Raw genomic sequence first — 27009 nt, forward strand, 5'->3', positions numbered from 1 at the left:
GTCGTAATATAATTTCTCTCCAAATAGCGTAATCAAGCGCTATGTTTCTCCCCTTAATTTGATTTTCTCTCATTAGGATTATAAACAATATTTTTTTCCTTCTTTAACTGGAATAAAAAAAAAACTATGACATTTTGCATAAAACACAAATTCTAATAATGATAATGATAATTTATTTATATCTTCTGATCAATACAATAATAAATACAATAATATCATAATAATATCAACACTAATAATACAAAATAATAATTTACTATTGATAATTTAATTATTTTAAAAATGTAAAAAATTTAAAAAATAAGGGAAAAACATCACTAGTTCGGACACATGTTTGAATTGGTAACCTCTACTGTAGCGCATGGCCATAAGAGCCGGCATCTGATTGGTCGGTCAAGGGCTCGGTTACCTGGCGTCTGGTAGTTGATGCGTCTCATCTCCACGGGGTCGGTGGGGTGGTGGGGGGTGATATCAGCGTTGTTTAGCATACACTTGGTACGTGGCTCCGCCTCTTTTCTCTTGCGGCTGGCGAGGGGGAGGGGAGGGGGGAGGAGGAGAAAATGGATGATAAAAAAAAAAAATTTTCATTCATTGCGATCACTGAGCTCAAACCAACGCAGTCCTGTGCATTGACAGCGGCAGAGAACATGTACTCCTAAAGTTTAAACTCAAGAAGTATAGCCTAAAAGTACACACGTATATTCCTGAGATATTCTCAGGAATATACCCGCTCAGTTTAGGTAAGTGTCCAAGTGTGTGTGTTCTTGTGATTGAGTAAGTGAGGGTGATATTGAGAGAGAGTGAGAGAGTGTCTGTGCACTTGGGTCAATACAGTCAGTCTAGTTGTGTCTGCACACGTACAGATGACACACACACACACACACACACACACACACACACACACACACACACACACACACACACACACACACACACACACACACACACACACACACACACACACAAGACAGCGACACCCCTACCGCGACCTTGACATTCCAACCGCTCATTAAAAGTGTCTGTGATGCAGAGACACTTTTGGTCTGTCTCTAAGAGAAATGGCGGGCGAGGGGTGGCTGAAAACTTACCTGTCGGGCTTGCTGTTTCCAGAGAGAGCAATAAGAATCAAATAAACACAGGGACAGGGGGAGAGGGAGCACCACACACAGGGAGAGAGAGAGAGGGAGCGGTGAGAGAGAGCGATCAATAGAGAACAGTTTGATATGCACCGAGTCCTCCGCTGCCCCCACAACCGCCATGACACCTCATCAGCATGCACAATCCCACGTGCGTGCGTGGTTGTGTAAGCGTATGCGTGTGGACACACGTGGGACAATTGTTCAACACAGAGGGGGAGATTACCGATCCGGCGGAAACCGGTCATTGGCCTATAATTGCGTGTGCGTGTTTGAACATATACGTGTGCGCGCATGGGAGTTTATATCGCCTTTGTGTGTGCGTGCGCAAGTTTGAGTGTGCATGTGATTTGGTGCTGTGAGTTTTTGCCTCTGGCTGTGTGAGTATGTGTGTGTATGTGTATGTGTGTGCGTGTGTGTGTTTCCACGCGTGCGTGTGTGTGTGTGTGTGTGTGTGTGTGTGTGTGTGTGTGTGTGTGTGTGTGTGTGTGTGTGTGTGTGTGTGTGTGTGTGTGTGTGTGTGTGTGTGTGTGTGTGTGTGTGTGTGTGATTGGTGGGGCTGTGGGAGTGAGGAGGTAGTAGGGGGAAGGGGGGGTTATGGCCAAGGGCAGGCCTGGGAGAGACTATTCACCAGGGAGAGATGGGAAGATAAATGGGAGGAAAGAGAGAGAGAGAGAGAGAGAGATCCAAGGAGAGATGTTACTCTCTCTACCCCGACAAAGACAGAGGTAAGGCAAGGTCAGACAGCAGGGGTTCATCTGATAGCAGCGCGCTGAACTCCTGTTCGTCTTCACAGCTCCAGCCCTGCTCACAAACACTATCTCTCGGTCTGTCTGTCTGGCTGGCTGACTGATTGGCTAACTGACTGACGACGGGATGTAGTCCGCTCTGGTAGTCAGTGCACGTCAGGTGCCTGTCTCCCCCCCCCCGGGCTCAACCCTGCGGGCTAGCGAGGCTGACAACCTGGAGTGAGCTGTGAGATAGCACCAAAAGCCTCCCCTTCAGAAGCCCTCAGAGGGGGACTCTGGCTGGGGTTTGATTCAGATCAGACTCCCCGCTATGGGGAGCAGCTGTGCGATTCTCTGAGGTGGTTAGAGTGATCCCTGCAACCCTCAGCTGTGTTTTACAACAGCTGCACTAGCGGGGACCTAGATAAGAGTAAATAAGGTGATTCCATGGAAATAAATAGCTTGTTGAAGCTAAAGCTCTTTGATTCAGTAGCACCATCTAGTCCTACGCTGTAACGTAGTGGTTCAACGCTGATCCAATGAAGAGTTCCTTTCTGTTGGAGTTATTAGTTACTATCTGGAGTTTCTCAGTGAATCAAGTCTCTCTTTTTGTCTCTCTTTTCTCCTTTGTGCTTCAGGGAGAAAAAAACCAAAATCGTACCAAAGCCATTCATCTCTTATTAGGTAGAGATACATGTTTGTCCTATTTATTTGAATTAGCACATCCAATGAAGGGATCATTTTTTCAATTAACACTTCTCCCTTTGAGTTGGACCTTATTTTCTCTTTAGATGGTTCACAGAAAGATTTATGTGAGGGCTTTTTTCAAAAGAAAAAAATCCTAAAGATGAAAACTGCAAACTTAATTTGCAAAATTGGAATTGTATTTGCTGGGAAATGACTCCACAATGTGCTGATTTCATGCTGATTAATTCAAATGAGCTCCATGGTCAACATGCTCCCTAACATTCGATGATTTTGAATCCACCTTATACCCAAGCAAAGAACGTAAATAGCAAGTTATAGGGTATCCATTCATTGATCGGTCCAATGGATGGAGCAAGGCACTAACACCCACTGCTAGGGCAAGGGGTTTGATTCTCAATCGTTTGATGATTAGAACCGCCTGGTTCATGGATTTCTATTCTTGTCACCATGCTGACAAGAATGCTTTTCAAGCATGCAACTGACGCTGTATTTACAAGAGTAAGCATCAGATGTGTTTTGCAGTGTAAATACATGTTAATGTGAAGTATTTCACAGTGAAAACCACATTCACATAACTGAGTTATGTGATTGTTTTGGTAAAATTGTAAAATTGTTTTGGTATATTTCAGTGTACACCCATCATCTATGTTACACTGTAAGAAACAAGACTTAATGTACAGGGCAAAAGCATGCAAAATGGCTGCCCTTGCGTTCGCATCCACCGACTCACTTCTTGTAGAGGAGGATGGCGATGACGATGCAGATGATGAAGACCACGGCCAGCACGGGGCCCACCACCCAGATGAGGCCGTCGGCCCCCGTCTCCACCTGCCGCACGTCCACGATCTCCGGGGTCAGCACCGTGTCCGTGTACGGGCTGGTCGCAAACATTTTCTGGAAAAAACACAAAGACAGCGACAGAATTCAATGGCGTCCATGTTTTTTTTAATCAATCTTAAAAAAAAAAAAGTTTTTTCTTTTTCTTTAATAATAACCTTAATGTATAATATTGACTTGATAAAACATCTTTCGGGACGGAGACGTCGCAGAATGTCGACGCGAGTCGCGGAAACCGAGCTACTGAAAATCTCCTTTCCGGATTTGACAACTCTTAAATGACACCTCGATTGAAACGGCGCCGCATCCAAACCAGGCGACCCCCAGTGGTAACAGCACAGCCGTGAACTCACCCCCGAGGTGGTGTTGAGCTCGGCCAGCAGGAAGAAGACGTACTCCTGTCCCGACTCGAGGGGCTTGTTCTCACAGCTGCTGTGGCGATGCTCCGAGCCCACCATGTAGCTGGCCGGAAGCTGCCGGAAGCACGCCATGACGTAGGGCTTCCTCTGGTCCAGCTGGGCTAGCTGCCGCCGCGACCGGTGTCTCGGGATCACCTCCCGGAGAAGCTGGAGACGACGGAGCGCGAAGGGTTCGAGTTTGTTCAATACAGACAATGTTATTCATACAGCCCGTTGTGTGCAAAGCTCTGAATAAAATAAATACAAAGTTAATGACAAGGGAAAGGCCACACACAACGAGAAACAGAAATACTATGAGCTAACGATAATGACAAACAATCAACATAACGTTAAGAGTCGAAGAGAGTGGCCAAAAAAAAAAAGTACACTACTGGAAGAAAGTGAAACTGCTTTGACCTTAAATATTGAAAGATTAAAGTGCACCAACTTCCCTTCCCATTCAATAGTTTATTTCTGACTTAATTTCATCCATCGCTGCTGTCTACTTTTAAGTTAAACAGCACAGAGACAGTAACGATCATAAACAGCGAGAACATTTGTCAAGAAAAACAACCATCTAAAAATATATAATTATGAACAATCTACCGCTTTGATTTCCAGGCAGAAAAAAAACAACAGTTTGACACCACCAGACAGGTAAATAGGCTGCACAAATCCATTTACTCCCCTTTTAGTTTTCATTTTCACTTTGATGATTCTGTTTTGTTCCCGGATTCAAAACTATCCATCCATTCATCCCGTCATTAAATCCATTAAGTTCACCCAGCTTCACCCCAATCTCCTGCCTCGTCCTTCCTTACTTCCTAAAAGTATAATTGAAAACTTTCCATGCGCGTCGGGTAAAACCAAACACAGTTGGTGTATAACAAGCTTCCTCCACCCCTCCAGGTGGGTGTGTGTACTGAGATGTTCAACATGCTTCTGGAGGTGTCTAGCTGTCTGCTAATCAGACAGCAACACTACCACCTTTCCCCCCTTTGGTACGATTGATTAAGGATGTGCAGACAGGCATATGGGGCTGATCCTCAATCCAATAGGAGAGGAGGCAGGCGGATCGGTGGCAGGCTGTGACCTTCATCGCTGTGGGAAAGGAGGAGGCCGACTGCGTGGTCATGTGTGTGTGTGTTTGTTGGTTCTTCGACGTAAACCCCCTGAAATATAAATATGTTCAACTGCGTTCATTTGTAAGCCAATCTGGGGGATGTGTGGGAGTGGCCTTGGCACCTCCTCAGCCTTCCTCGTTCTAAATTACCAACCTGAACTACAGCCCCCCTTTTTTTCCCTTGTGCTCAGCGATAATCAGCCTAGTGTGTGCGTAATTCTCACAAAGCCTGATTTATATTTGCAAATTTGCCAAGTGTCTGGAGAAACACTAGAACGCATAATGTACATAAAGACAGCAGCACGTTGTAGTTTACTGGCTAGGGCGTGGCCGGGAACTCCCAGCCAAAAGGTACTGGGTTCGATCCCCAGTGTCAGCAACCTTTGGGCTCTAACTCCTACCTACTCATTTACTAAAAGTTTGAGATGAAAGCATCATTAAGAGTTACTAAGAGTTAATAACTAAAGAAAATCTTACCAGCAGTGATTAGAAAATGACCAAATAGTAAATAACTTAATAAAATCTTACCAACGGAGTAGTAAAAAACATAATAGTAAATAACCAAATAAATTCCCACCAATGGAGAAAATATAGTAATATGAAAACAGTAATTAGGATACAAAAATAGAAAGGAAGCGGAGAGAAGGACTACAGGTGGGGTGCTAGCCCTTCCTATGGTCGGGGGTCTCCGTGGTTACCTCGTCCATGTCCATCTCATCGGGGGTCTTCAGGTTCTTCACCGTCCCGGTGGTCCGCTTCAGCGGCACGGCCACCAAGTAGAAGTTCCTGCAAGCACACCGGAAAAAAATGATTTAATCAAATTACTTTTATATTTATTATCTTGAAATGTCCAGAAATCCTGGACAATTGTTTTTGCAACCCAAAACCAAGTTTTAAAAAAAAGAGAATTGGGAACAGACAGACACACAGACGGACAGACAGGCAGACACAAAGAGACAGGCAGACAGACAGACTGACTGACACAGAGGGACAGGTAGACAGACAGACAGACAGATGGAGAAGATCAATTCTAACATTCTGGATCTTTTCCTCCCAAAACGAAAGTTTACAAAAAAGATAACAGAAACAGACACGCAGACGGGTCCACATCCGAGCGCTGAACGCCACGCACTTGATGTCTTTGCTCTCCACGGGGGGGAAGGAGATGGTGAGGGCGCTGTCCGGGTCCACGTCGATCTCCAGCCTGGGCTTCTTTTCCAGCATGAGGGGCGCGGTCCTGGCCGCCACGCGGTGCCGCGTGCCCCCGTCCGACCGCTCCATGCAGGTGACCCGGAACTCGTAGGTGCTGTTGGGTCTCAGGCCCGAGACCAGCGCCTTCAGCTGCCGGGCGTCGATGTCCATCTTCTGCCGGCTGTACTCGATCTGGAGGGGCGAGGGTAAGGGGAGAGAGGGCAGGCGTGGACCGTGAGATAAGGCTGCTCTTTATCTCTTTATTGATTCCAGAGGGGATTTCAGGTGCCACAGCACCAAATACAAGATGTACAGGATGGGATGTAACACGTTGCATCACACGTGTCTGTATACAATACAATAAGAGGAATGGAAATGTAGAGGCAGAAATAAATAATAGACGGTTGCAACGATGAGCAAATGGTTCGATAGGAGTGTTAGGCAAAATGTTTCCCGGAACTGGACCATAGAATGACAGAATTGCACTAGTCTTTACCCACTAACCATTGGTCCATCCATCCATCCATCTCTATGTATGAATATAAGGGAAAGGTTTTGGGGAATGGGAGATGGTAGTTTGAAGGACAGGTGGAATGATTGAAAAGCTGGATAAAGGGATAGACCCATGTCTGGATAGGTTGAATGACAGCTTTGATTGAGAAATAAAACACAAAAAGGAAGGAACAAAGCTACATAGGAACGAACGTTATTCATATAATCAGCCTGTACTTTCTGCTGTCACACCCTCTTTTCCCTTCTAATCTTAAGTGGTGTATGCATTGTGTGTAAAATACATCAAACCACCCCTCCACCATCTGCCATTCCCTCTTTATTTCTCTGTGGTGGTGTCAGGGGAAGGTTGAAATGAAACCAGGAATAAAGCAAACTCTGAAGCCATCATAAAGAAAAGGAAAACATCTATAATTCATCCCCCTGTCAGGTTGAATCTTCCCGGGCTCGGCTACTTACTGTGCATTTGTACGGAGACCTGCTCTCAGAAAACTTCCACGCCACCATCACTGTGGTTTTGGTGGCCCACCTGACCGTGAAGTTTTTTGGAACATCTGGCGAAAAGTACAGACGGCACAACTTTAGCACACGGAAGCGGAGGGCGAAAGACAAAAAATAAGAAAAATCGGGGGGGGAAAAATGAGCAATTCGTTAAAAGTCAAACAGTCGTCGGTCTCCTGCAAAAAGTCCTCCTCCTGAGTGGGGGACAGTGAGTGGTCAGTGACACGTGATTGGCTGTGACAAGGGCAACCCCGATTGGTTAAGACACACAGCACGAGAGACTCATGAACAACAGACCCATGGGGCAACGCGGGGGGGTGGGGGGGGGTGGGCGGGGGGTGGGGTGGTGTCGCCTGGCGAGCCGACGCAGGGAGTGCCAACCCATCTCTGGACAAACGCTCAAACCACCCGATCCATTTGAACCAGAAGAACCAAACAAAATGGAGGCCCGAATAAACACATCCCTGAGCTCTCTCTCGCTCTCTCTCTCTCTCTCTCTCTAAGCGAGGCTGGGTTGGCACTGTCCACGCGCTGCCAGGCACGACGCAGAAGACAGACCCAAAACACAGCATGCCAGCGGACCTCAGCAGTGCATCTGGGGGGATGCCATGCCGCAAACCGTCCCAACAACGGGACACAGGGAGGGGGAAGAGTTAGTGTGGGAAGGGGGTGTGGGTGGGGAGGTGGTGGTTTAAGTGGGAAACGGGGGTGGGGGGGGTTATCTCAAAAAGAAAAACTCAGAAGTCTGAAGCAAAGAAAAGAAAGTAAAAAAGGAAGAACCAAGAAATCTCCTCTCTATCATCCTTTAGAAAAAAGGTCCGTCTCGGGGGAGTGAGTTTCATCCTACCTTTGGATGCGTGGTGTGACGTGAGCGTGCTCAGGGCTGCAGGGACGGCCGGCGGGCGTGTGTCTCACCCAACAGGCACTTACCTTGGATCTGGGAGAGAGGAGGGGGTCCGCCCCGCTACCTCAAACTGACCTGGCTGTACCCTACCGACTTGCATTTTTACCTTGTTTGGGGGTTAGTGAAGTGAGTTTTCCACAGCAAACAGGATTAAAATCGCAATCTTTAGTGAAGAAGAAGTGAAGGTGGTTGAAGGAGGGAGGGGGGAGGTGGGACGGTTTTTTTTCCCCGTTTTGGTTGCGGTTGTTGTTGCCGGTTTCTGTGTATCTACGTCTACTCGTTAAGACCTCTTCCAGTAAAAAAAAGAAAAAACACCCCTCCCTGGTCGGATGGCGATAGAAACCCTACCTGTGGGCTCAAAGGCCACTGTGCGATACTGGATCGGCGGGCTGTAGGGCCCGGGACCTACACTGGTGTGCGCTCGTATTTTCACATCGTACGCCGAGTCCGGCTTGAGGCTGTTGAGCACAAAGCTGGACAGGCCGGGGCCCAGGCGCAGCTCGCGGGGCGGCCCCCCGGAGCCCGCCTCCTTGTAGGCCAGCGTGTACTCCGTGATGGCCCCGTTCCTCTCCGCCAGCACGGGGGGCGCCCAGGACAGCTCCACCGAGCAGCAGGTCACGTTGGACGGGGCGTGGATGTGGGGGTAGCCGCCCGGCGTGTTCTCGGGCACGCTGAGCTCCATCGCCGCCTCCTCGCCGAAGCCCCCGCGGCTCTTGGCCGCGATCTTAAAGAGGTAGGTGGTGCCCCGGTGGATGCTGCCCACCGAGTAGTGGTGCTCCTGGGCGTCGAACTCCAGCGTGGCCAGCGGGGAGATGTCCTTGCGGCCGAACTGCAGGCGGTAGCCCTGCAGGTCCATGCCGTTGAGGGGGTCCGGCGGGTCCCAGCGGACCACCGCCGACGTCTCAGAGTCCTGAGCCACTGACAGGTAGGGCGGCCCGGGCACTGGGGGGGGGGGGGAGAGGGGAGACAAGGGAGGTTATCGTCAGTGTGAAGGCTAAGTTATGGTTCAACGTTGACGCAACGCAAGGGAGTTTACGGCCCCATTCCGTCCTTGCGGACCCTCCTTGCGTCCACCGCAAGGGCCTGACGTGCGCCTCCCAACAAGTGCAACCGTGAGTCGAGGCGACGCAGGGGCAATGGCTGTGATTGGTCCGCTGCACGTGAACCCGACATAGCCCCGACGCAGAACCCAAACAGGTTCACGACTGCGTCGAAGCGGCTTGCCTGGTCATTGCGTTGGGAGTCAACGCGGAACTACAACGAAGCCTTGATGCTGTGGCAGAGCAACGCATGCCAGTCAGTCATAGGAAAGGACCAGGAGACAAGCGCAGTGGAGCGGGCTCGGCTGTGTGACATTAAAGCGTCGCCTAATCGACCACAAGCGGCAGCGTGCACTAGCCAGCGCAGCGATTGAGGAACAGCGGCAGGAATGAGGAAGACAAAGCGACGGGAACGCACCGACCCCCGACACACCACATGTATATTCTGTGTTCAGCTATTGGCTTACAGTAGCAGGTGGGGGTTGGGGGGGGGGGGGGGGGTGGTGGGAAGACAAGGCTTAAGAACCTTGTAAATTCCTGGGGCGATCGCTGTTCCCATTAAGATTTCATGGCACAGCATCCCGGAATGACTCCCTTGCTGCAAAGCATCACTAAAACTTTCAGCGGGAGGAGGGAGAGAGAGAGAAGGGGTGCAGAGTGTGTCTCTCTGTCTACCCCCCCCCCCCCCAGCCCGCCCCACCTCCCCATCCCCCCTGAGAGCAGTCTCCCCTGTAAAATAGATGAGCTATGATTCCCGGGGTCTAGACGCCATTCTTCAGAGTGGCCCAGTTCTGCGGCGGCGGGCGGATGACATGCACTCTAACTCTCTTTAAGGCCCACCCCATCAGTGTTGATGGAGGCGGGGGGGGATGGGGAATGGGAGCCACCCCTGGTCCCAGGGTGGAGCCCAGGAGATTTGAGTGAGGGATGAGTGGAGCAGTGGCGTGCTAGGGTCCCATCACTCGGGGAAATGATTCCACCGGGACTTTTGGCCTGCGTGCCCGGCCCCACTTTTCTCCCCGAGTTCAGCGGGTAAGAAAAATACGGAGAAAGCCATAAGATCGGTATTCACAGGGAGGGAAATGGAAGGAATATCTCCCAGTAACCGGAGTGGTGCTGGTCTTTACATGAATACAACATGAAGGCGTGCTGGTCAGTGCTGTGTACCCTTGTGGATTCTCTTTTTTGTGTCTGTATGTATTGTGTCTGTTGTGTTTATTTGGGCTTGCATTTACAATTGTCCATTAATGTGTGAGTACGCCTTCATCTGTATATGACATGTTTGTATATGAATGGGTGTGTAATATAAGTGATTTTATATTTTTATTTTACTGTCCTACACTTCCTGCTGTGACACCCTTATTTAGTAAAGAATAATAAAGTCCCTCTTATCTTAACGTGTGGCTGGGTGTTTAAGTCTACAACAGTGTTTAAATGTGTGTCTATGAATGTGTGTGGGATAACTCGGTGGTGCTGTTTATCATCCTGTGTCTGATGCAGAGAGCAATCTGGACCCCGGCTGCGCTGGAACTAATCCCAACAAACTCAACATCACACCGAAGCCACCAGCTCCTCACCAGCAGATGGCCTGTGCACTGTGTGTGTGTGTGTGTGTCTGTCTGTGTGTGAGATCATTGTGTTTGTGTGTGTGTGTGTGTGTGTGTGTGTGTGTGTGTGTGTGTCTTGGTATGTGTACGTATATGTGACCCTGTCTGCATTTTCAATCTGTGTGTAGAGATGCAAGTCTAATGCACACATATACAGTCCGACACACCCACACCCACCAACACGCACAAAGCAATCCCACTCTGTGAAATGCTGTCCACTGCCCACATTCCTCATTTCCTTTTGCTAATGGTTCTTTGTGCAGAGTGTGTGTGTGTGTGTGTGTGTGCTAGAGGAGCAGAGGATGGACAGTAGCATGGGAGTGTGTGTGCGTGCGTACCTGCGTGTGCGTGGGCATGTGTGTGTGTGTGTAGAAGAAGGAGGCTGGTGGCTAGCCAACTGGACCACGGTGGTAATAGAAAGGTAGGGGCCGGTGCACGCGATGCTAGCCCGGCTAACAACCTCCCTCTCAGCCGCCACGCTCGGCTTCACACACACCAATAACGGAAACTCCAAGCTAATGAGCCCCGCTACTGTTGACTGCGTGTATGCGTGCGTGTGCGTGTGTGTGTGTGCGGGTGTTCTTCTCATGCGCTGCACTCTTTCTCACGGTGTGTCTCACTTCCTGAATACATCATCGATTACAGTGCTAGCGATTAGGTCGTCCCCCGGAACTAATCACAGTGTGGGCAAACTGTGTGTTTCATCAATGTTTAAAGTTTATTGAACCTGTGTGTGTGTGTGTGTGTGTGTGTGTGTGTGTGTGTGTGTGTCAGTGTGCGTAGGAGGAATAAAATAGTGTTGCGTTGCAAGGTCTGATGGGTAATGCATGAGTAGATTTGCAATAGTGCGTTGTTGTGTGTGTGTGTTTGTGTGGGGGGGGGTGGGGGGAGGGGGGTGATCGGGTTGGGTTGTTTGTTGATTATGTGTGTGTGTGTGTGTGTGTGTGTGTGTGTGGGTGGGAGGCGTGTGTAGGCAGAGGTGGAGGCTGACTGGTTGGGCCGGGGGGGGGGGGGCAGTGGTGGAGGTGAAAGAGGACAAGGAGCAATACCCCTGCCAAGAGGCCACCACATTGCAATTGTATGTCTGTGTGTGTGCGTGTGCGTGCGAGCCTGCATGGTCAACAAAACCCTTTGCCAGCCCATTTTACTCTCATCCCTCTCTTTCCATCACTGCCTCGTCTCTCTCACTTTGCTTCTTCATATCTCTCTCTCTCTCGTCCCCTCTATCTCTCCACGCATCACCCGCCATCCCTGCAATACTTAACTTCAGTCTCAGTATATGTTCTTTCCTTTTCGTCGCTCCAGCTCCCTCCACCCCTCCCTCCACTCCCCTTCTCCCTCCATCTTCTCTCTTCCTTTCCGGTGACAGGTCTCTGCCACTCCATCCGTCCCTCCACCCAGCCGTGCGGTCACGTATCCAATCAGCTGCCAGTATTAGCCGCCTTCCCGTTGGCCACACAAACACTTGACCGAAGGGCTCAAACGAAAGTAAAAAAGAGCGAGAAACACAGAGAGATTCCTCTTTATCAACGTCCCTCTCTCTTCCATTCTGTTCACCGTGCCACACACACACACACACACACACACACACACACACACACACACACACACACACACACACACACACACACACACACACACACACACACACACACACACACACACACACACACACACACACACACACACACACACAAAAAGGACAGCACAGAGGTCTTTGAAGGGGCATTCCAGCATCCTCAACAAGGGCGATTTGTTTGATTCCTTTTTCCTTTGGACTGCGGCTTTTGAAATAGCGGAGAGCTGTCGCAGAAAGATCTTGACTCGCCGATGCCCTACAACGCTGTAAGACGTTGCGTTTTACTCTGTCAAAGAACACGGAAGAAAGGAAAGCAAACCAAACAATAACATGTTTTTGTGCGTCCCCCCCTAGGACATAGTGATGGATCCAGAATGAAACTCTGAGAAAGGTCCAATATGGTGTTGAGACGGGGAACAGGGGAACATGGGGGCTTGCTGGCGACGATGTGCAAAAAAATGGAAGGCACAACACGTCAATCGTGAATTGCCGCCATCATCATTATTTCTCTTTTTACTCCCCAGCGGCAATGGATTTCCTCGTAGTTTGCGGTGATGTCAGCGGCAGTGAGGTCATGTCTGTGCGCTTTTATCTGGGCTAAGGAGCACGAGGCTCGACCCCTCACTGAAAGGGTCGGTTCACTTAAAGTGCACCTTTGTTCGATTCGGACGCTCCCCGAGAACGGACGTGCTGTGACAAAACCCTGTGACGGACGTGTCCGCTGGTGCACCGCAGATCCACTAGCAGCAGAACAAAAACGTCCTATTGCTTGACGCTACCCTGTACTCTGTCCGGTCGCTTTCTCCAGAAACCCGAGGGTGCTGCACATGTTTTTGAACTCCTCCGGTTTTTATTTCATTCCCTGCCTCACGTGCGAGTCAATTTGGATGAAAGCATCTGCTAAATGACTCCATTGCCTCCCCCCGCCCCCCTGCCCCCCACCTCCGCACAAGGTTCATACGGTATATTGTCATGGAAGTCTGACACATCAGGGGGCGAGCCCTTCCAACCAAAAGTGCTCTGGAGCCGGCCCTGGGACACTCGTACGATAACATAAGAACCATAACATAACCAGACAGCCGGGCCGCCAGCGGTTCGTTCCCGGACACACCCCAAACACTGCCCCCCTCCCCCCCCCCCCCCCCAGCGATCTGCCGCCGCTGCGACATCACGACCTGCCTCGAAATCCACTTCTGTTTACACCCCTGCCCCGCCCAACCCGGCGTTCTCGCAATGATTCAGCACGAGAGGAGGGGGGGGGGGGGGGGGGAGAGATGAGAGAGAAATTTGAGAGAGAAAGATGAGAGAGAGCGAGCTAGAGCGAGATAGAGACAGAGCTAGAGAGAGAGCTAGAGAGAGAGCGAAAGTGAGAGAGGGCTATAGCTAGAGAGAGTGCTAGAGAGAGAGAGAGAGCCAGAGCCAGAGCGAGAGAGATGTGAGAGAGAGGGAGAGAGAGAAACCTCTGTCAGTCAGCCTTAGATGGATGGAGAGGGAGGGGAGGGGGGACAAGTCTCTTTCTGATGCCTCCCCAACACAAAGCATCAGGACAGGTCATGATCCCACCCTGCCATTCAGCGGTGGGTCCCTGTGTGTAGTGTTGTGGGTTTGGTATTCTTTGTGTGTGTGTGCGTTTGTGTGCTTGTCATTGTGTGTCGACAGGTGCACAAGACACAGATCTGTCTCTCGGTGTGTGTCCGTCTGTGATAAAGTTTGAAGTGCGTGTGTGTGTGTGTGTGTGTGTGTGTGTGTGTGTGTGTGTGTGTGTGTGTGTGTGTGTCTGGCCGTTGAGAAGAGTTGGCACTGACGGCGGCACCAAAGAACCTCACTATCGTGACTTTGCCGCTTCAAATTCTTCCAGAGAAGGCTTTCCCACCAAGCCGTCCTCGTATCTATCCAGTGCTGGTCCAATCACGGAGGCTAATCCGGGAGCTAGCAAAGAGGCTTAAGAGGCGGGGTAAACAGCCAGGCCGTCTTTGCCAACCGGCTGCGGCGAGACGAGGTTTCACACGGTCACACGCTGCAGACGGTCCTCTTCATGAACTCATAGGTATTCCGATCCAACTCCCCCTAAAAAACTCTCTCCCCTGAAATATCCCATCCTTATGACTGCTGCTTATGTCCCAGACAGAACCGAAAGCCATATTTACGTTGGATAACAACAAAACACATAAGAAAATTCCATCCCAAAAAGTTTAATTATTGTTGAATATCAACAATGCAATAATTTTTATAAATTATAAAAAGAATCAGCTGCTTATCGCAGGTCGACTGACTAGATTTCCTTCTCATACATTCCCGTAGCGTCACAGTGCATTTGCCTGTTGCATTTGCCTCAGCGTCCATCAACTTCAATGGGGCTGCATAGAACAGCTTGTTTTAGTGCGTCGAAAGTCGATGGTCATTTGATAATGCTGCGATTATGTCCCTCCCACAGATGCTCAGCATCTCTTGGGGTGAATGGAGGAGTGGGAGGGCCTGGACGCTGGGCTTCTGTGTGATGATTGGAGGGTCTGCAAAAGACTGAGTTGCCGTTTGATTGACAGCGATTTTGAACTATTAAACGTTGCCGGAGCTCTCTTTAGTCCTCAATCTCATCACAGATTTTGTAAGCGAGTCGAAAGAGAAACTATAACCTATTTCTTGATATCTGCTTGCCGAAATTGCTAGACAATTTTCATCATACATTTCATACACTTATACACACAATTCCTTGTTTCAGTTTAACAGAATTCCCACATTTCCTTCCTTGAGTTTAATATAATTTTGGTAGTTGGCCATCGCTTTGATTCAGGGAGCCTGAGGTCTGAACTTCAAGTCCTGTATTCAGATCAGGACAGTCAGGACTTGCAGGGTGACAGGGGAACGCTGTGTGATTTCTTCGTGTTCATTAAAGACATGGAGTTGGACAGTGCAATGCCTCAGCTTGTTCTCATTAGTGGCAACAATTGGAGCTACATCTGCAGGTGTAGAAAGGAGGTTCTCCTCTTTAAAGCGGCTCAAGTCCTACACCCGTAACAAAATGGGCCAAGGCAGTTTAAGCAGCCTAGCTCTGCTGGCCATTGAGAGGAAACTGGTCAAGTCACTGAAAAAGACAGCTAGTTGGTATGACAGGGTTACATAGCATTTCCTTGAAAAGGAACAGAAGGCAGAATTTACATATAAATAAATTGACAATTTATATGATGTAGGCCAAAAATTAGCTTCCCCTCTTTGAAAGACCAGCAGCAGCCACTGATATGCATGTAGTGACTAGTTTTGATACGATGCGTTAGTCATCATTAGCTAACAGCTTTACTTCTCAAAAAAGTCTTAACCGTTCCTGCACGTTTTTGAGTTCACCTTTAATGATTGAATACTAGCATTCAGAAAAACGCTCATGACTATTACTGACCTGCCCCCTTAGTCACCACCAGCTTAGGTTTGCTGCGTGCTCCATCACCCTTGGTGGTGTAAGCAGCCACCGTGATGGAGTAGGTGGTGTCAGGCTTCAGTCCTCCGATGACCATTTCCTGTACACACAGGAAAAGGGGTCAGGAAACGGCAGTTAGTAAAGGATCCAAACTTTCATCACTGTCATCATCGTTTTTTTTTCCGTTTCATGCAACTATCTCGACCAACGCCGTTCATTACACCAATCAAACACAAAAAAACCATCTACATATCCTCTTTATTTAACTACTCAAGCAGCATGCTTTAAATTCACCATATTTCCCTATGGGGGTTTATGGGAGAGCTATTCACTAAGCTACGCTAAATCCTTGGTTGACAGGGCTGACAGAGATTGAAACACGGGTATTTAAATGTGACACAGCTCTTTCATTGGCCGTTTTTTCAGCCGACAGTGTGTGGACAGAACCCTTAAAACCTTAACCGGTTGTATAAATACACGCTGGGTTTATGTACTGGCTGCTCATTGGCCAGCTTGTTCTTTTGAATTAGCTTTCTTGGAGTTCTTCTTCAAAGAGAAGCTCCTGATCAATTGTGATGAATATTTCAGGGGAGCGAGTTGTTTCTATCCGGCTGCTTGGCCCAGATTGGAGAGGCCAGAGACGGTAAATGAACGCTGTGCTATATGCTATACTGTAAAATACAAGTCTGGTATCAGACGCGCGATGCTCACATCAAACTGAGGCTTACAGGGAGGAGGGGGGGCGGGGGGGGGGGGGGTTCTGAATGTGGAAATTCTAAACGTTGGGAAAAGTTTTGAGCACTCGACGTGACTCAAAAGGTTTTCAAAGAACTTTCAAACACAAAGAGAAAACACCACAAAAATGAAAAAAGTGTCAGACGCAATTCAAAAGCCACCACAGAAGCGTTGCAGAAAGAAAAACAACAGACACAGCGAAATAAAAGAACAACAAAGGGTACACATTAACACAGCATCACAACACTGGACGACACAGACCAAGCACAGCATATCGACCACAGCACTACACATGGAGCATTCAGCATTCCAGTCCAAGGGGAAGTGGGTACTGTTTCAGCCGGGACCATCGTTTCGGGACCAGACTGGCCTTGTTCACCTCACAGCCGGGGCTGCGGGCGAGGAGGCGGCCTCTTTGCAAATCCTGAATCCCGATTGGGCTGATGCAATACCCACTTTTGGAAATGCCCCGGACGCTATTGAAAGCACTCAAGCGGAACGCCATACTCACGTAGTCAGCGGTATCGTCCATTTCCCACTAAAGCCCCAAGCCCCGGCACAGAGCAGAGCGCGGGAGTGGAGGGGAGGGGGAGGTTTAGAAGGGAGGGAGGCACAGCGAGAGAGAGGAAAAGAAGGGAATATATAGAAGTGTGAGAGGCAGCCGCAATCAGTGGAGAGAGAGAGAGAGAGAGAGAGAGAGAGAGAGAGAGAGAGAGAGAGAGAGAGAGAGATTTGCTTGTTTTGAGAGCATGTAACCAGAGGAGGTACACAAGCACAGCGTGGACAAAGGTTCCCCAATTAGGTCAAGGTGGGGTGTGCTGGATGGGTGGGTGTGTGGTTGGGTGGGTGCTCATGGGTGGTGGGGTGGGTGCGTGGGGAGTTGGTATTATGGGAGAGGTATTCATGGAGGTTTTTTTCGGGGCGTTGTGCTCAGACGATGGGGTTCATACGTATCTCCAAGAACAATATTTACTCGCGGTATTTTTAGGATTTGTGTTTCTGGGCAGCCAATGCCAAGTGGGAAGTTGAACTTGAATGGTGGATAAGATGGCCACGGTGACATTTTGCTGCAGTGTGTTAATTAAAGGCTTAATGCTAAGCCTCACTCCAGGAATGTGAAGGAAAAAGGTGTCCTTTACCTGCTGGGATGTCTTACATCAGCAAAAGTCCCTCCGGCTATTACTGGTTCTCTGTGTGGTTAGCTGGGATATCAGTGGACGGCCTCTTTAAATCGCTTCCACATACTGGCACTATTATTCATGTTTAGTATCTCGTTCTGTGTTTATGAGGCTTCATATGTCACCTTTTGTGTATTCTATAACATTGTTTGTTCTTTTTTGTTTATGTGGGTTTTGTTAAAGATCCTAAAAATATGGATTTCAATTCTGAATCTTTCGTCCGGTATGTTAAATGCATCTCAATAAAAGTACAGTTTACATTTAGAGAGGGAGTCTGGTCCTTTCCATAAGTATGTGTTGTTTCCCCTCAGGCTGTCATTTCCATTGGGATGATTGTCGCTCACACAAATAGCACACTTGGCCCTTTCCTCCCCCCTACACTGCGCTGCATAAGGTTTGTTAAGGAGAAACTACAATAGAAAAGAAGAGCGCACTAAACAAGCTTCCATCATAATTCAGCCGACGCTGGAGGCATCTTTTCTCCACAAAACGCTTTGCTAAAACGCTTTCATGCCAATTTCACTTTGCACCGTGCTACAGAATACTATAATCAGCATTTTTTGTTGTTGTTTTGTTTTGTCATTGGGTCTTTGTGTTACTGTGATACTGGCTACAGAATGAGGCGTTTGGGCTGAGGTCTAGTGAGGCAAGGGAGCTCAGACATCCTTAATAAAAGGCGGGTGTGAGAGAGGGAGGGAGGGAGGAAGCAAGAGAGGGAGGGAGGAGAGCGAAGCTTTGATTACAGTTCTCGCTGTTGGCTGAGGGGAAAAGAGTATTGCAGCAAAGTAAAAAAACAAAAAAATAAAGCCCAACTGGGAGAGGCATTGGTATGACAGCACATATTCCCTTTCCTTGCAGCAGTATTTGTGCAGACCGTAGAGAGAAGAATGGTCGCCTTGGTTGAGCTACCCCGGCTGTATAATGTTTGTACCGTGTGTGAAGGAAGAAGTGTAAAAATACTTTTTGGACATCTTTGTGTTGTGACCTTGAGTGCTCTTTGGGTCAGACGCATTTCATGGATTTCATCGATTTCACAAAGCAATTGTTTAAGATATCCGGATTCTTCGTTAAATTGTAAATCATTTGGTTGGCATATTTTATATTTCTAAAAACAAAAAGGTTTCTTTTTTTTAACCGTAATCACTGAGCAAAAAACAAGGCTATTTTTAATGTGTCATTAATTTCTAAGGACGGGATGCCCCAAACCCCTAACCCTGGCAGTGATAAGTCCCCACCACGTTTCTACCAATCGTGCTACGTCGAACCCATCTCACGGACGAGGAAGACCACCACCAGCAGCGTTTCTCTGGTGGCGTTAAGTTCACACCCTGCTCCACCATTGAGCAACGGGGGGAGAGAGAGAGTGCGGTCAGCGGGCGTGGTCGTACCTGGGCATCGGCCAGCATGACGTCTTTGATCAGCGGCAGGCCGCGGGACTCCCCGTTCTCCACGCGCACGTAGTGGACCTGGTAGCCACGGATCTGGCCGTGCTGTTTACCCGGCGCCAGCGAGCGCCACATCACCTTGAGGGCGGTGGAGTTGAGCACGTCCACGTCCACCCGCCTGGGCGGAGCGCCGGGTACTGTGGGTAGAAAAATAAGCAAATAAAAGCAACACCATGAGTCATAGGGTAACCAGAGGCGAGGAAGAAGTGATGTTGTGTAGCCACTGAGGCCCTTCTTAGCTTGGTTTTCAATAATGGACAATACAACATTTTTGTTTTTCGCGATTACGCTGCTAAGGCTCAGGCGAGTTGCAATGTTATTAGGTCTTCAGGCGCAGAGGGACAGGAACCCAATTATAATAGTGGTGATTGTTCTTCTTTTCTCATATAATTATGCAATGAGATCCAGAATTTCAGGATCTCAAGAAACAATACCACCACCACCACCAGCTTTACCTCATGGTAGATGGCTTCTGGACTGGAAGCGGTGGAAATCCCATTCTTTCTCCAGCAGTCCACCGCAGAGCTTTATCTCACAGTTGTTTTTTGTGAACATTTGTTCTGATACTCCTACAAATTTTGGTTCAAGGCTATTTGTTGTGGGGTAATTTTGTTGCTTTTGAGCAACAGCTGGGTGAGCCAAATTGTAATTTCGTCCTCATGATTTTTTGACAAACATGTACAGTTCTAAGAAAACGATTGGGTATTGCAATGGCAAATTCAGATGGGGATCACAGGGTTCCTTTGAACTCCTAATCACTGATGGCGGCTACATGTATTATTTTTGACTATTTACTTGAAGTGAATTCAGATACATTTGATGAAGGAGTAGGTAGGGGTTAGAGGCAGATGCAGAATGAAACCCAGTACCTTTCACACTGGGAGTCAAACGCCTTATCCACTATACAATCCTGCCATTATTGCCACTGCCTGTATTCTTATCAGCATTACTACCATTATTACCAGTAGGAAAGCAGAATCCTTCATTTCAATCACTGATCGTTCATTAAGGTCTGTTATCCCATCAAGCCTCTCATGAGTCATAATGGCAGACCTTTCTACAATGCCCTACACTGGAGACTTTTACTTTAAAGTAGCACACTGCCCTTCCCGGAGTTCTCCACAGCTGCTGCTAAAACGCTTTCCCTGGCACCAAATCCATCCGTGTACTCTGAATTCCCTCCTATGACAACTTGACAATCCCTTTCCACCGCAATACGATTCATCACTGCTTGTGGCTGTACTGACCCAGCTAGTGTAAGCAGTCCCCTCAGGATGCTAGTCCTGACCTAAACCCTCTGTGCCTTTTTCTTGTGTCAAGTTGATGGTGACTGATGTGTTATTGGATTTTCTATGCGTACAAGGTGGACTGAAGTCTAAACCTGTAATGTGCAGTCACGTCAAGCTATGTCAAGCTATTTTCCTTTGGCGGGGCTACCAAGACGATTCAACGTATATAGAAGAGGGTGGGGGAGTGGGATGTAGAGGCTGCTCTGAGTGGCACCTGGGGTCGGTTTTGTTTAGCCAACTAGCCAGGTTTTCCTCAGGAACTCATTTAGCATGGGTGGTCTCCCTTACATACGGTTTGCACTATAATGGGGAGGGACAGTGCAATGGCTGGACCACGTGTGTTCTTGTCGTCTGAACACCACTGGTACCGAAATAGATTCCTGTAAAATTTCTACCGTCAAGTAGACATTACAATGAGTCTGATTCAGAATCGGCTAGGAGTCCCAGTTTTAAAACGATAGGTAAAAAATGTTAAACGGTCCAAAGATTACATATTCATTCAGGCAATCATGAGCAAGCACATCCCGTTGAACCTCCACTCAACATTTTCCAAGTACTCTAACCATGATCTTTACGGTCAGAAACCTGATTGGTCCAGAGCTGAAATCATTATACAGTGGTTCTATAGCTAAGATGACAAAAATGTTCAACAGGTTAATCACATTTTCTTGCATAGTTTTCCTCGACGAATCAAGCGCTGTCAACCTGAAGCCAATTTTACACAATCAGCCGAGTGCGTTGAGAGTGTGAACGGTAGAAGCAGCTCAGCACGACAGCGTCAAGTTGATTTTTATGCAACTGCTTGCATTCAAATGGGTAGTCGGTAGGCCCTATTCAAAAATGTCCTTACTTAATGTTTCTATGCTCACAATGACTTATCTGTTGTTATTAGGTAGTTGTGCAAGAATAGTAAAATGATGATCAATCATGCAAGTAATAATCTTTTATTTTAATTTTTTTGGGGACCAAAAGTTTAACATAGCCACCGCATTAAACGATTTTGTCCTTTTCCAGATGCTTCTATCTACGGGGCTGTCCAGCAAATCCAGATACAAGTTAGACTCAGTCCATACATGTTTCTTTATATGCAGTCAACCACTATATGTGTGTCAACAACGGAGCCAAAACCGTGTTATACGGTCACAAACTAACTACTGAGGTCTTGGATGATCTCCAAGCACTGCTCCACCACTCTCTTCATTACTGATGTGTGGATGGGTTGACGGGTGGATGGGGGGGGGGGGGGGGGGGGGGGGTTCACGGGAGAATGGATGGAGGGGGGGATGGGACGGGTTGATGGATGGATGAATGGGTGGATGGGGATGGGTAGAAGGATGTGGGTGAGACGGAGGGGTGTTCCGTACCGTCCTCGTCGGTGCGGCAGCTGAGCAGCTCGCTCTCGGGGCCGGGCCCCATGTGGGTGAGAGCGGCCACGCTGATCCGGTACTGGGTCCACTTCTCCAGCCGCTGGAGCAGCACCTGCTCCTCGCCGGCGGCCACTGACACTTCCCCCGAGGTCTCCTCGTTGTCGGCCACCCCGGCGGCCGACTCGACGGAGCCCGCCGCCGCCACCACCTGGTAGCGCACGGTGTACCCCGCCAGGGCGCCATTCTGGCTCTCCACAGGCGGGGGGCGCCAACTTACCAGCAGGCTGGTGGAGCTGGAGGGGCCGCACTTAATGTCTTGAGGGGGGGCAGAGGGCTCTGGGCAGGTGGAGAGGAGGAGGAGGAGGAGGAGGAGGCAGGGAGAGGGAGGAGCGAGGAGGAGGAGAGGAGGGGGCAAAGGGTAGGGGTGAAAACCAAAAACAAACAAAAGTGGGAGAGATGAAGAAAAGGATGAAGGTTTGAACTCAAAAAGGAAACTGATAATTGAACAGAAATTAAATAAACAAAGAAATGAGGGCAAAATGTGCTTGGATTTCAAATCATACAGTAAACTGTCAGGCAAATGTAAACATAAATGGTACAGAGGCTTTTGGTATGTAATAATGAACCAAAATGGCCGCCGTCTAAATCTACCCGAGACCATTTAGAAGATAAGAGCTTTTCTGTTTAAAAATCCCTTGAACACCGTTTTATTATATATAACATAGCAATCTTTGATTAATTGTATTGTATATCTCGTGGAGCCAGCCTTCTGAGAACTTTTAACACTTCTCTCTATTTCTTATTTCTATAAGAAATATCTGGGTAGCTCTTTGCCAATACATAATCCTTGTTCTGAACAGGGTTCAGGTTAGGTAAGGGAAAAGCCTTTAATGTGAGTCATAAGAGCCATCTGCAAAGTCATGAACCTCTAAACCTGGACTAGTCAAGACATGGTCATTTTCAGCTGAATTTGTCTGTTTCAAAGTGGTCTCTTAAAAACAAATAGAAATCCTGCCACATACTACTTCATTCAGTGGCATGTATCTCACTTAACTAATCCAGATGAAACAAAGGAACATCAAATACTTGGGAATCTAACGTAAAAGGTTATTGTGAATCACTAGTTCCTTCAAATTCAGCCGTTTTGTCTTTTTATCAACCAACAGCTTGAGGGCGGTGGAGTTGAGCACGCAAGTAGAAAGTAGCACCTTGTTTGGTGAAAAAAACGATGGCTTTTCAAACGGGGACTGTGTCTGTACGGGAACACAGTGCTCTTCTGCCACATGAAAGCCTACATATCTGTGAACTTTCTAATTCAAAGTCAAAGCTCTCGCTGTCGTAATCTGAGCTGAGCAGTGGAGGCGAGGGCTCGATGACAGGCCGCTCTGTAGCAGGCGAGATACAAAATAAAAAACTGCCACTTCTCCACTGGGCTCGGGTATTATACGGATAAAAGGACATATAGGAGAATTATTCACTTCATAGCAGGGTCCCCCCACTTCATATCTCATTCAGTCCCCTCGGTGGAAATAGACTCTCTCCACCTTGGGGTGACAAACCCAGCTCATTATTACATAACCCTCTGTTTTGTCAAGGTAAAAGCTCTTGAATAAATGGAAAAACAAATCAAAATCATATGTAGACTATATATATATCAATTCTTAAAAAGAAAAAAAGCCATTCAACATACAGCAAACCCAGGACCAGGATTGAAAAGATAAACCAAGTGAAATCCACAGAAAACTACGAGTCTCATTCAAAAGGAAATATTAAATAAATACAAATAAACAAATACACAACCGGTGAAAGTAAAAAGGGGAATACCAAGGAATAAAAGGCTCAGTAACCAAGGCAACTGTAAAAACAAACAAACATGGCCACTGAAAAGTGAAACGTGGAAAAACAATGTTCAAACTTGGAAGGACAATGAGAACAGTTTATAAGCATTGTCTGCATTATACGTACCTGGCTCCCATACTAAGTTTAGACTTTCTTACCATTAGCACCTAGCTACCAAGCATGCTCACTCGGTAGCCAGTTAGCCGCAACATTCTCCCCCCTATACCTTGTGTTGAAAAATAACTCCCAATTCAAACCTAGCTAAAATTAAAAGCTTGACAACTAATTGACCTAGATGTTTATTTTTAACCAATGCTTTTTTAGATGATAGGAGGGAGATTGTTTGAGCTTTTGTGCTGTTGCCACGGCTTTTGCTCTCTTGCGCCTTTAGGGCTAGCGAATCCACAAGACTGTTGAGAGAGAGGAGGTGTCTGTGTGTGTGTGTGTGTGTGTGTGTGTGTGTCCGTGTGTATGAAGATATTCCTGTCCATATTTCTCTGCCTGTGTTAATCTTTTTTCATGTCAAGTAAATTTGGAGAAATCCCATTTCATAGCAAAGGATCCACTGCCGTTGTCAAGAGAGCCACACATAGGAAGTCATGAAAGGTTAATGATACTTTTCCAAAGGTGCAGCCCTGAGACCAAACCAAATGGAGGTCTGAGCATCAGAGAAGGCCTCCTTCGCCATCAACAGATATAAGACTGAATGTTCTGGCATGCAGTAACTAGGGCAGGACCACAGCCACTGCGGCTGTGGTCGCCCTCTTTTGGAGCCAATGGGCTTATTTACTTATGGTTTTACCGGATTTTGAGCCCCTCCGGTTCCTTTCAAGTACTCATATTGTATTTGCAAAAGCCCCGCACGTCAAGAGTGATTGCTTGGTTCTCAATCGCACGGCGAAGGGCTGTGGATTTGACAAGGGCTCCACTATCGGCCAATGCAGGCCTCCTCTTGGATGATAAAGACTTAACACTGGGCCGGGGCGGAACGTTGCTAAACTGTCCATCCCTTAAAGACCAATGGTGGGATTATATGGATACGATAAGAAAGAGAAACTGATGCTCCACTTGCGGGTCTTTTAAAAAGGTCACACACCACCAGCTCCGCAGACGAGAGTTTCTAGATGCTATGATTTATTAGTTAGTTTGATTTACTAGTTTGGTTGTTTATGCCCGTCGGGATCGTCTGTCTTCTCTGATGGGATTAAGGTAAGAGGGCCGTAATGGCATGACAACGTTCAGGTGGACACTAGTTTTAGCATGACTTCTCTATTGTTGTTATGATTATTCCTGCAGGCACAAGCTTAGACACATGCCCCCATCGTTCCATCCCTGATGAAAATTCTAAAAATAGATCTAAAAAAATACCAAAGCTTTGTGGTATAGGGACATGTGTGAGCCATGTGTGATCCGTCCACAGTGGTGAATGGAAAACAGAATGATTTGGTATTTTGTAAATCATTTGTAGATCATTAAGGTACTAATCCGTCCTGATGCCAAATGGTTGTGCTGGTGTTCACTACAAACAGTCCCGACGTGTCTGGAAAAACCCCTGTGCAATTACAGTAAGTGGGGCGGCTAAACTGCTTGTTTGGCGAAACACAGAGGATTTAGAATCTGCCACTTTAATTTGAGAGATAACACTTGACTGGCCCGCCGGCAGTTCGTAGGTATAATATAAATGTGTAACAAAGCCTGACAATCCAGAAGCCTGGCCTATAGCTCATCGGCAAAGCGTGAAATGAATTCCGACGCTATGAAATGGGATTGTTATCTGCCACTCGAGAGCCCTGAAGTCCAAACAGCAGAAAAGCCCCCATCCCTAACAGCCCCCTGTGGTGAGCCGGTACCGTACCCCCCGGAGCCCGGTAATGGCCAGGCACCGGCGTCCCGGGAGGCTGTGAACCTGTCCACCCCGCACCCCTCTCTCTCATTGTGGACTCGACCAAGCCCGGTCCGCACACGTCTTGCCAAAAATACAACTAAAAGAATACAAACAAAAAAAATCCAAAGATTTCTTTAAGCTGGTCAGAATAAGGTAAGCATACCCCATGGGGCTTTGCTTCTGTATGGGGGGGGGGTCACTGTTGCCAATTATTTCCCAAAAGGAGGAGAGGGAGAAATGTCCACTCCCCGGGTTTAATTGGGGCTCGGGCGCCAGCCGGCATGTCATACAGAATGCCGGAGTCACATCTCGGGCCAGGGAGGTAAGTTGGCAAACCCAGGCGTGTGGCACTGAAGCCTTGGCACTGAAGCTTGTGATCCTGGAGAATCTGAGGTTCTTTTTTTTGGCCTTGAATTTTTCATGGGTATGTGACAGAGTGGTCCCCCATTGCAAAAGCCCCTGGTTATGCGATGCAGGCCGAGCACACACTCTTAAGCACTGTGGACATTTTGTACCAAAGATAAAGAACAACAGAAGCAAAAAACATACTTTCACTTTGTTTTCATTCGCTGGCAGAGAGGGTCCAGGCTGCCGGTGCCAATGCAAGAGATTGGAATGTAGATGTTATGAGTTCTGTTATGCAGTAGGGAGTATGGTGCAAGTCCCAATAGGTTTGGTTCCCGACTAAATATACGCATTCTTCAATAAGTCCCGTTTTCCCCTGTTTTGCCTTATACTCAAATGATGTGTGTTCAATGCTTGATAGTAGTTTAGTAGTTTGTTTTCTTTGGTGCATGATGTCAAGATGTTCCTTAGCATTCACATATATTCCCCAGTATCAGCAGCTGAAAAAAATAACTTCTCATGTCTCATTTTCTGTACATATTGTGTGTTTTTACAGAATATCTTCAGCGGTACGCATACGAAGGCCGCAGTCCGATGAAGTTGCATCCAGTGTTAGCTTGAATGAGATATTTGTCTAGTACATGCATTTGAAACATGTATGCCTCCACAAATTGATTCCTACCATTGCTGTGAGGCCCTAATCTACTGTCAAAGACATGGAGCTATATGCTACCTTGTCTTCTCCCCCCCCCCCGAGACAGCAGCAGAAGAAGTGTTCTTTAGAAGATGCTTTCGCTACTGGCACTCATGTATGTAAATTAGCCTGCTACAGTATGCTATGCTTCCCATGTTAAGACGGCAAGCGTCTGAGCTCTGTTGCTGTCCCCTAGTGAGGGGTATTCCACCATGCCGCACTCGGAATGAAAAGCACTTAGCGTGAGCTGAACGTGGCGCCAAGTGATTTACGATCAAATGTCTGGATACAACTCCTTCTGAGCTGAGTATGTGGGACCACCCAACCTCAGATGTGTCTGATTAATATTTTAACACATTACTCATGAAGACAGAACATCTCTCTTATTCATTTCTCTGTCAGGGAATTCTAAGGACGAAGACACGCAGGTTTGGATGGACAAGCCTGCGCGTGCGCGTGCGTGTGCATGTGTGTGTGTGTCACTGTCAATACATCACTGTTCCTACGGCAGACTGGAGCCCCTTTGCCCAACACCAACCACTTACCTCCAATGCATCCAAT

At 47.8% G+C, this 27009-nt stretch overlaps 1 protein-coding gene across 1 annotated transcript in view; it reads right to left on the reverse strand.

The window, feature by feature from the left end:
* Nucleotides 1–27009, reverse strand: part of ptprsa (protein tyrosine phosphatase receptor type Sa) — a gene marked incomplete at its 5' end in the record, with an annotated part of 95568 nt that overhangs the window by 36717 nt on the left and 31842 nt on the right. Inside the window, 10 exons of the mRNA XM_084472913.1 lie at nt 410–525; nt 3303–3466; nt 3763–3975; nt 5629–5716; nt 6063–6313; nt 7091–7185; nt 8385–8978; nt 15654–15771; nt 18973–19166; nt 21683–22021. Of these exons, the coding sequence (XP_084329039.1) occupies nt 410–525; nt 3303–3466; nt 3763–3975; nt 5629–5716; nt 6063–6313; nt 7091–7185; nt 8385–8978; nt 15654–15771; nt 18973–19166; nt 21683–22021 (2172 nt within the window). The remainder of the gene's footprint in view (nt 1–409; nt 526–3302; nt 3467–3762; nt 3976–5628; nt 5717–6062; nt 6314–7090; nt 7186–8384; nt 8979–15653; nt 15772–18972; nt 19167–21682; nt 22022–27009) is intronic.

This window comes from Micromesistius poutassou (genome assembly GCF_964030765.1).
Source record: "Micromesistius poutassou genome assembly, chromosome: 9".
Taxonomy (NCBI): Eukaryota; Metazoa; Chordata; class Actinopteri; order Gadiformes; family Gadidae; genus Micromesistius; species Micromesistius poutassou.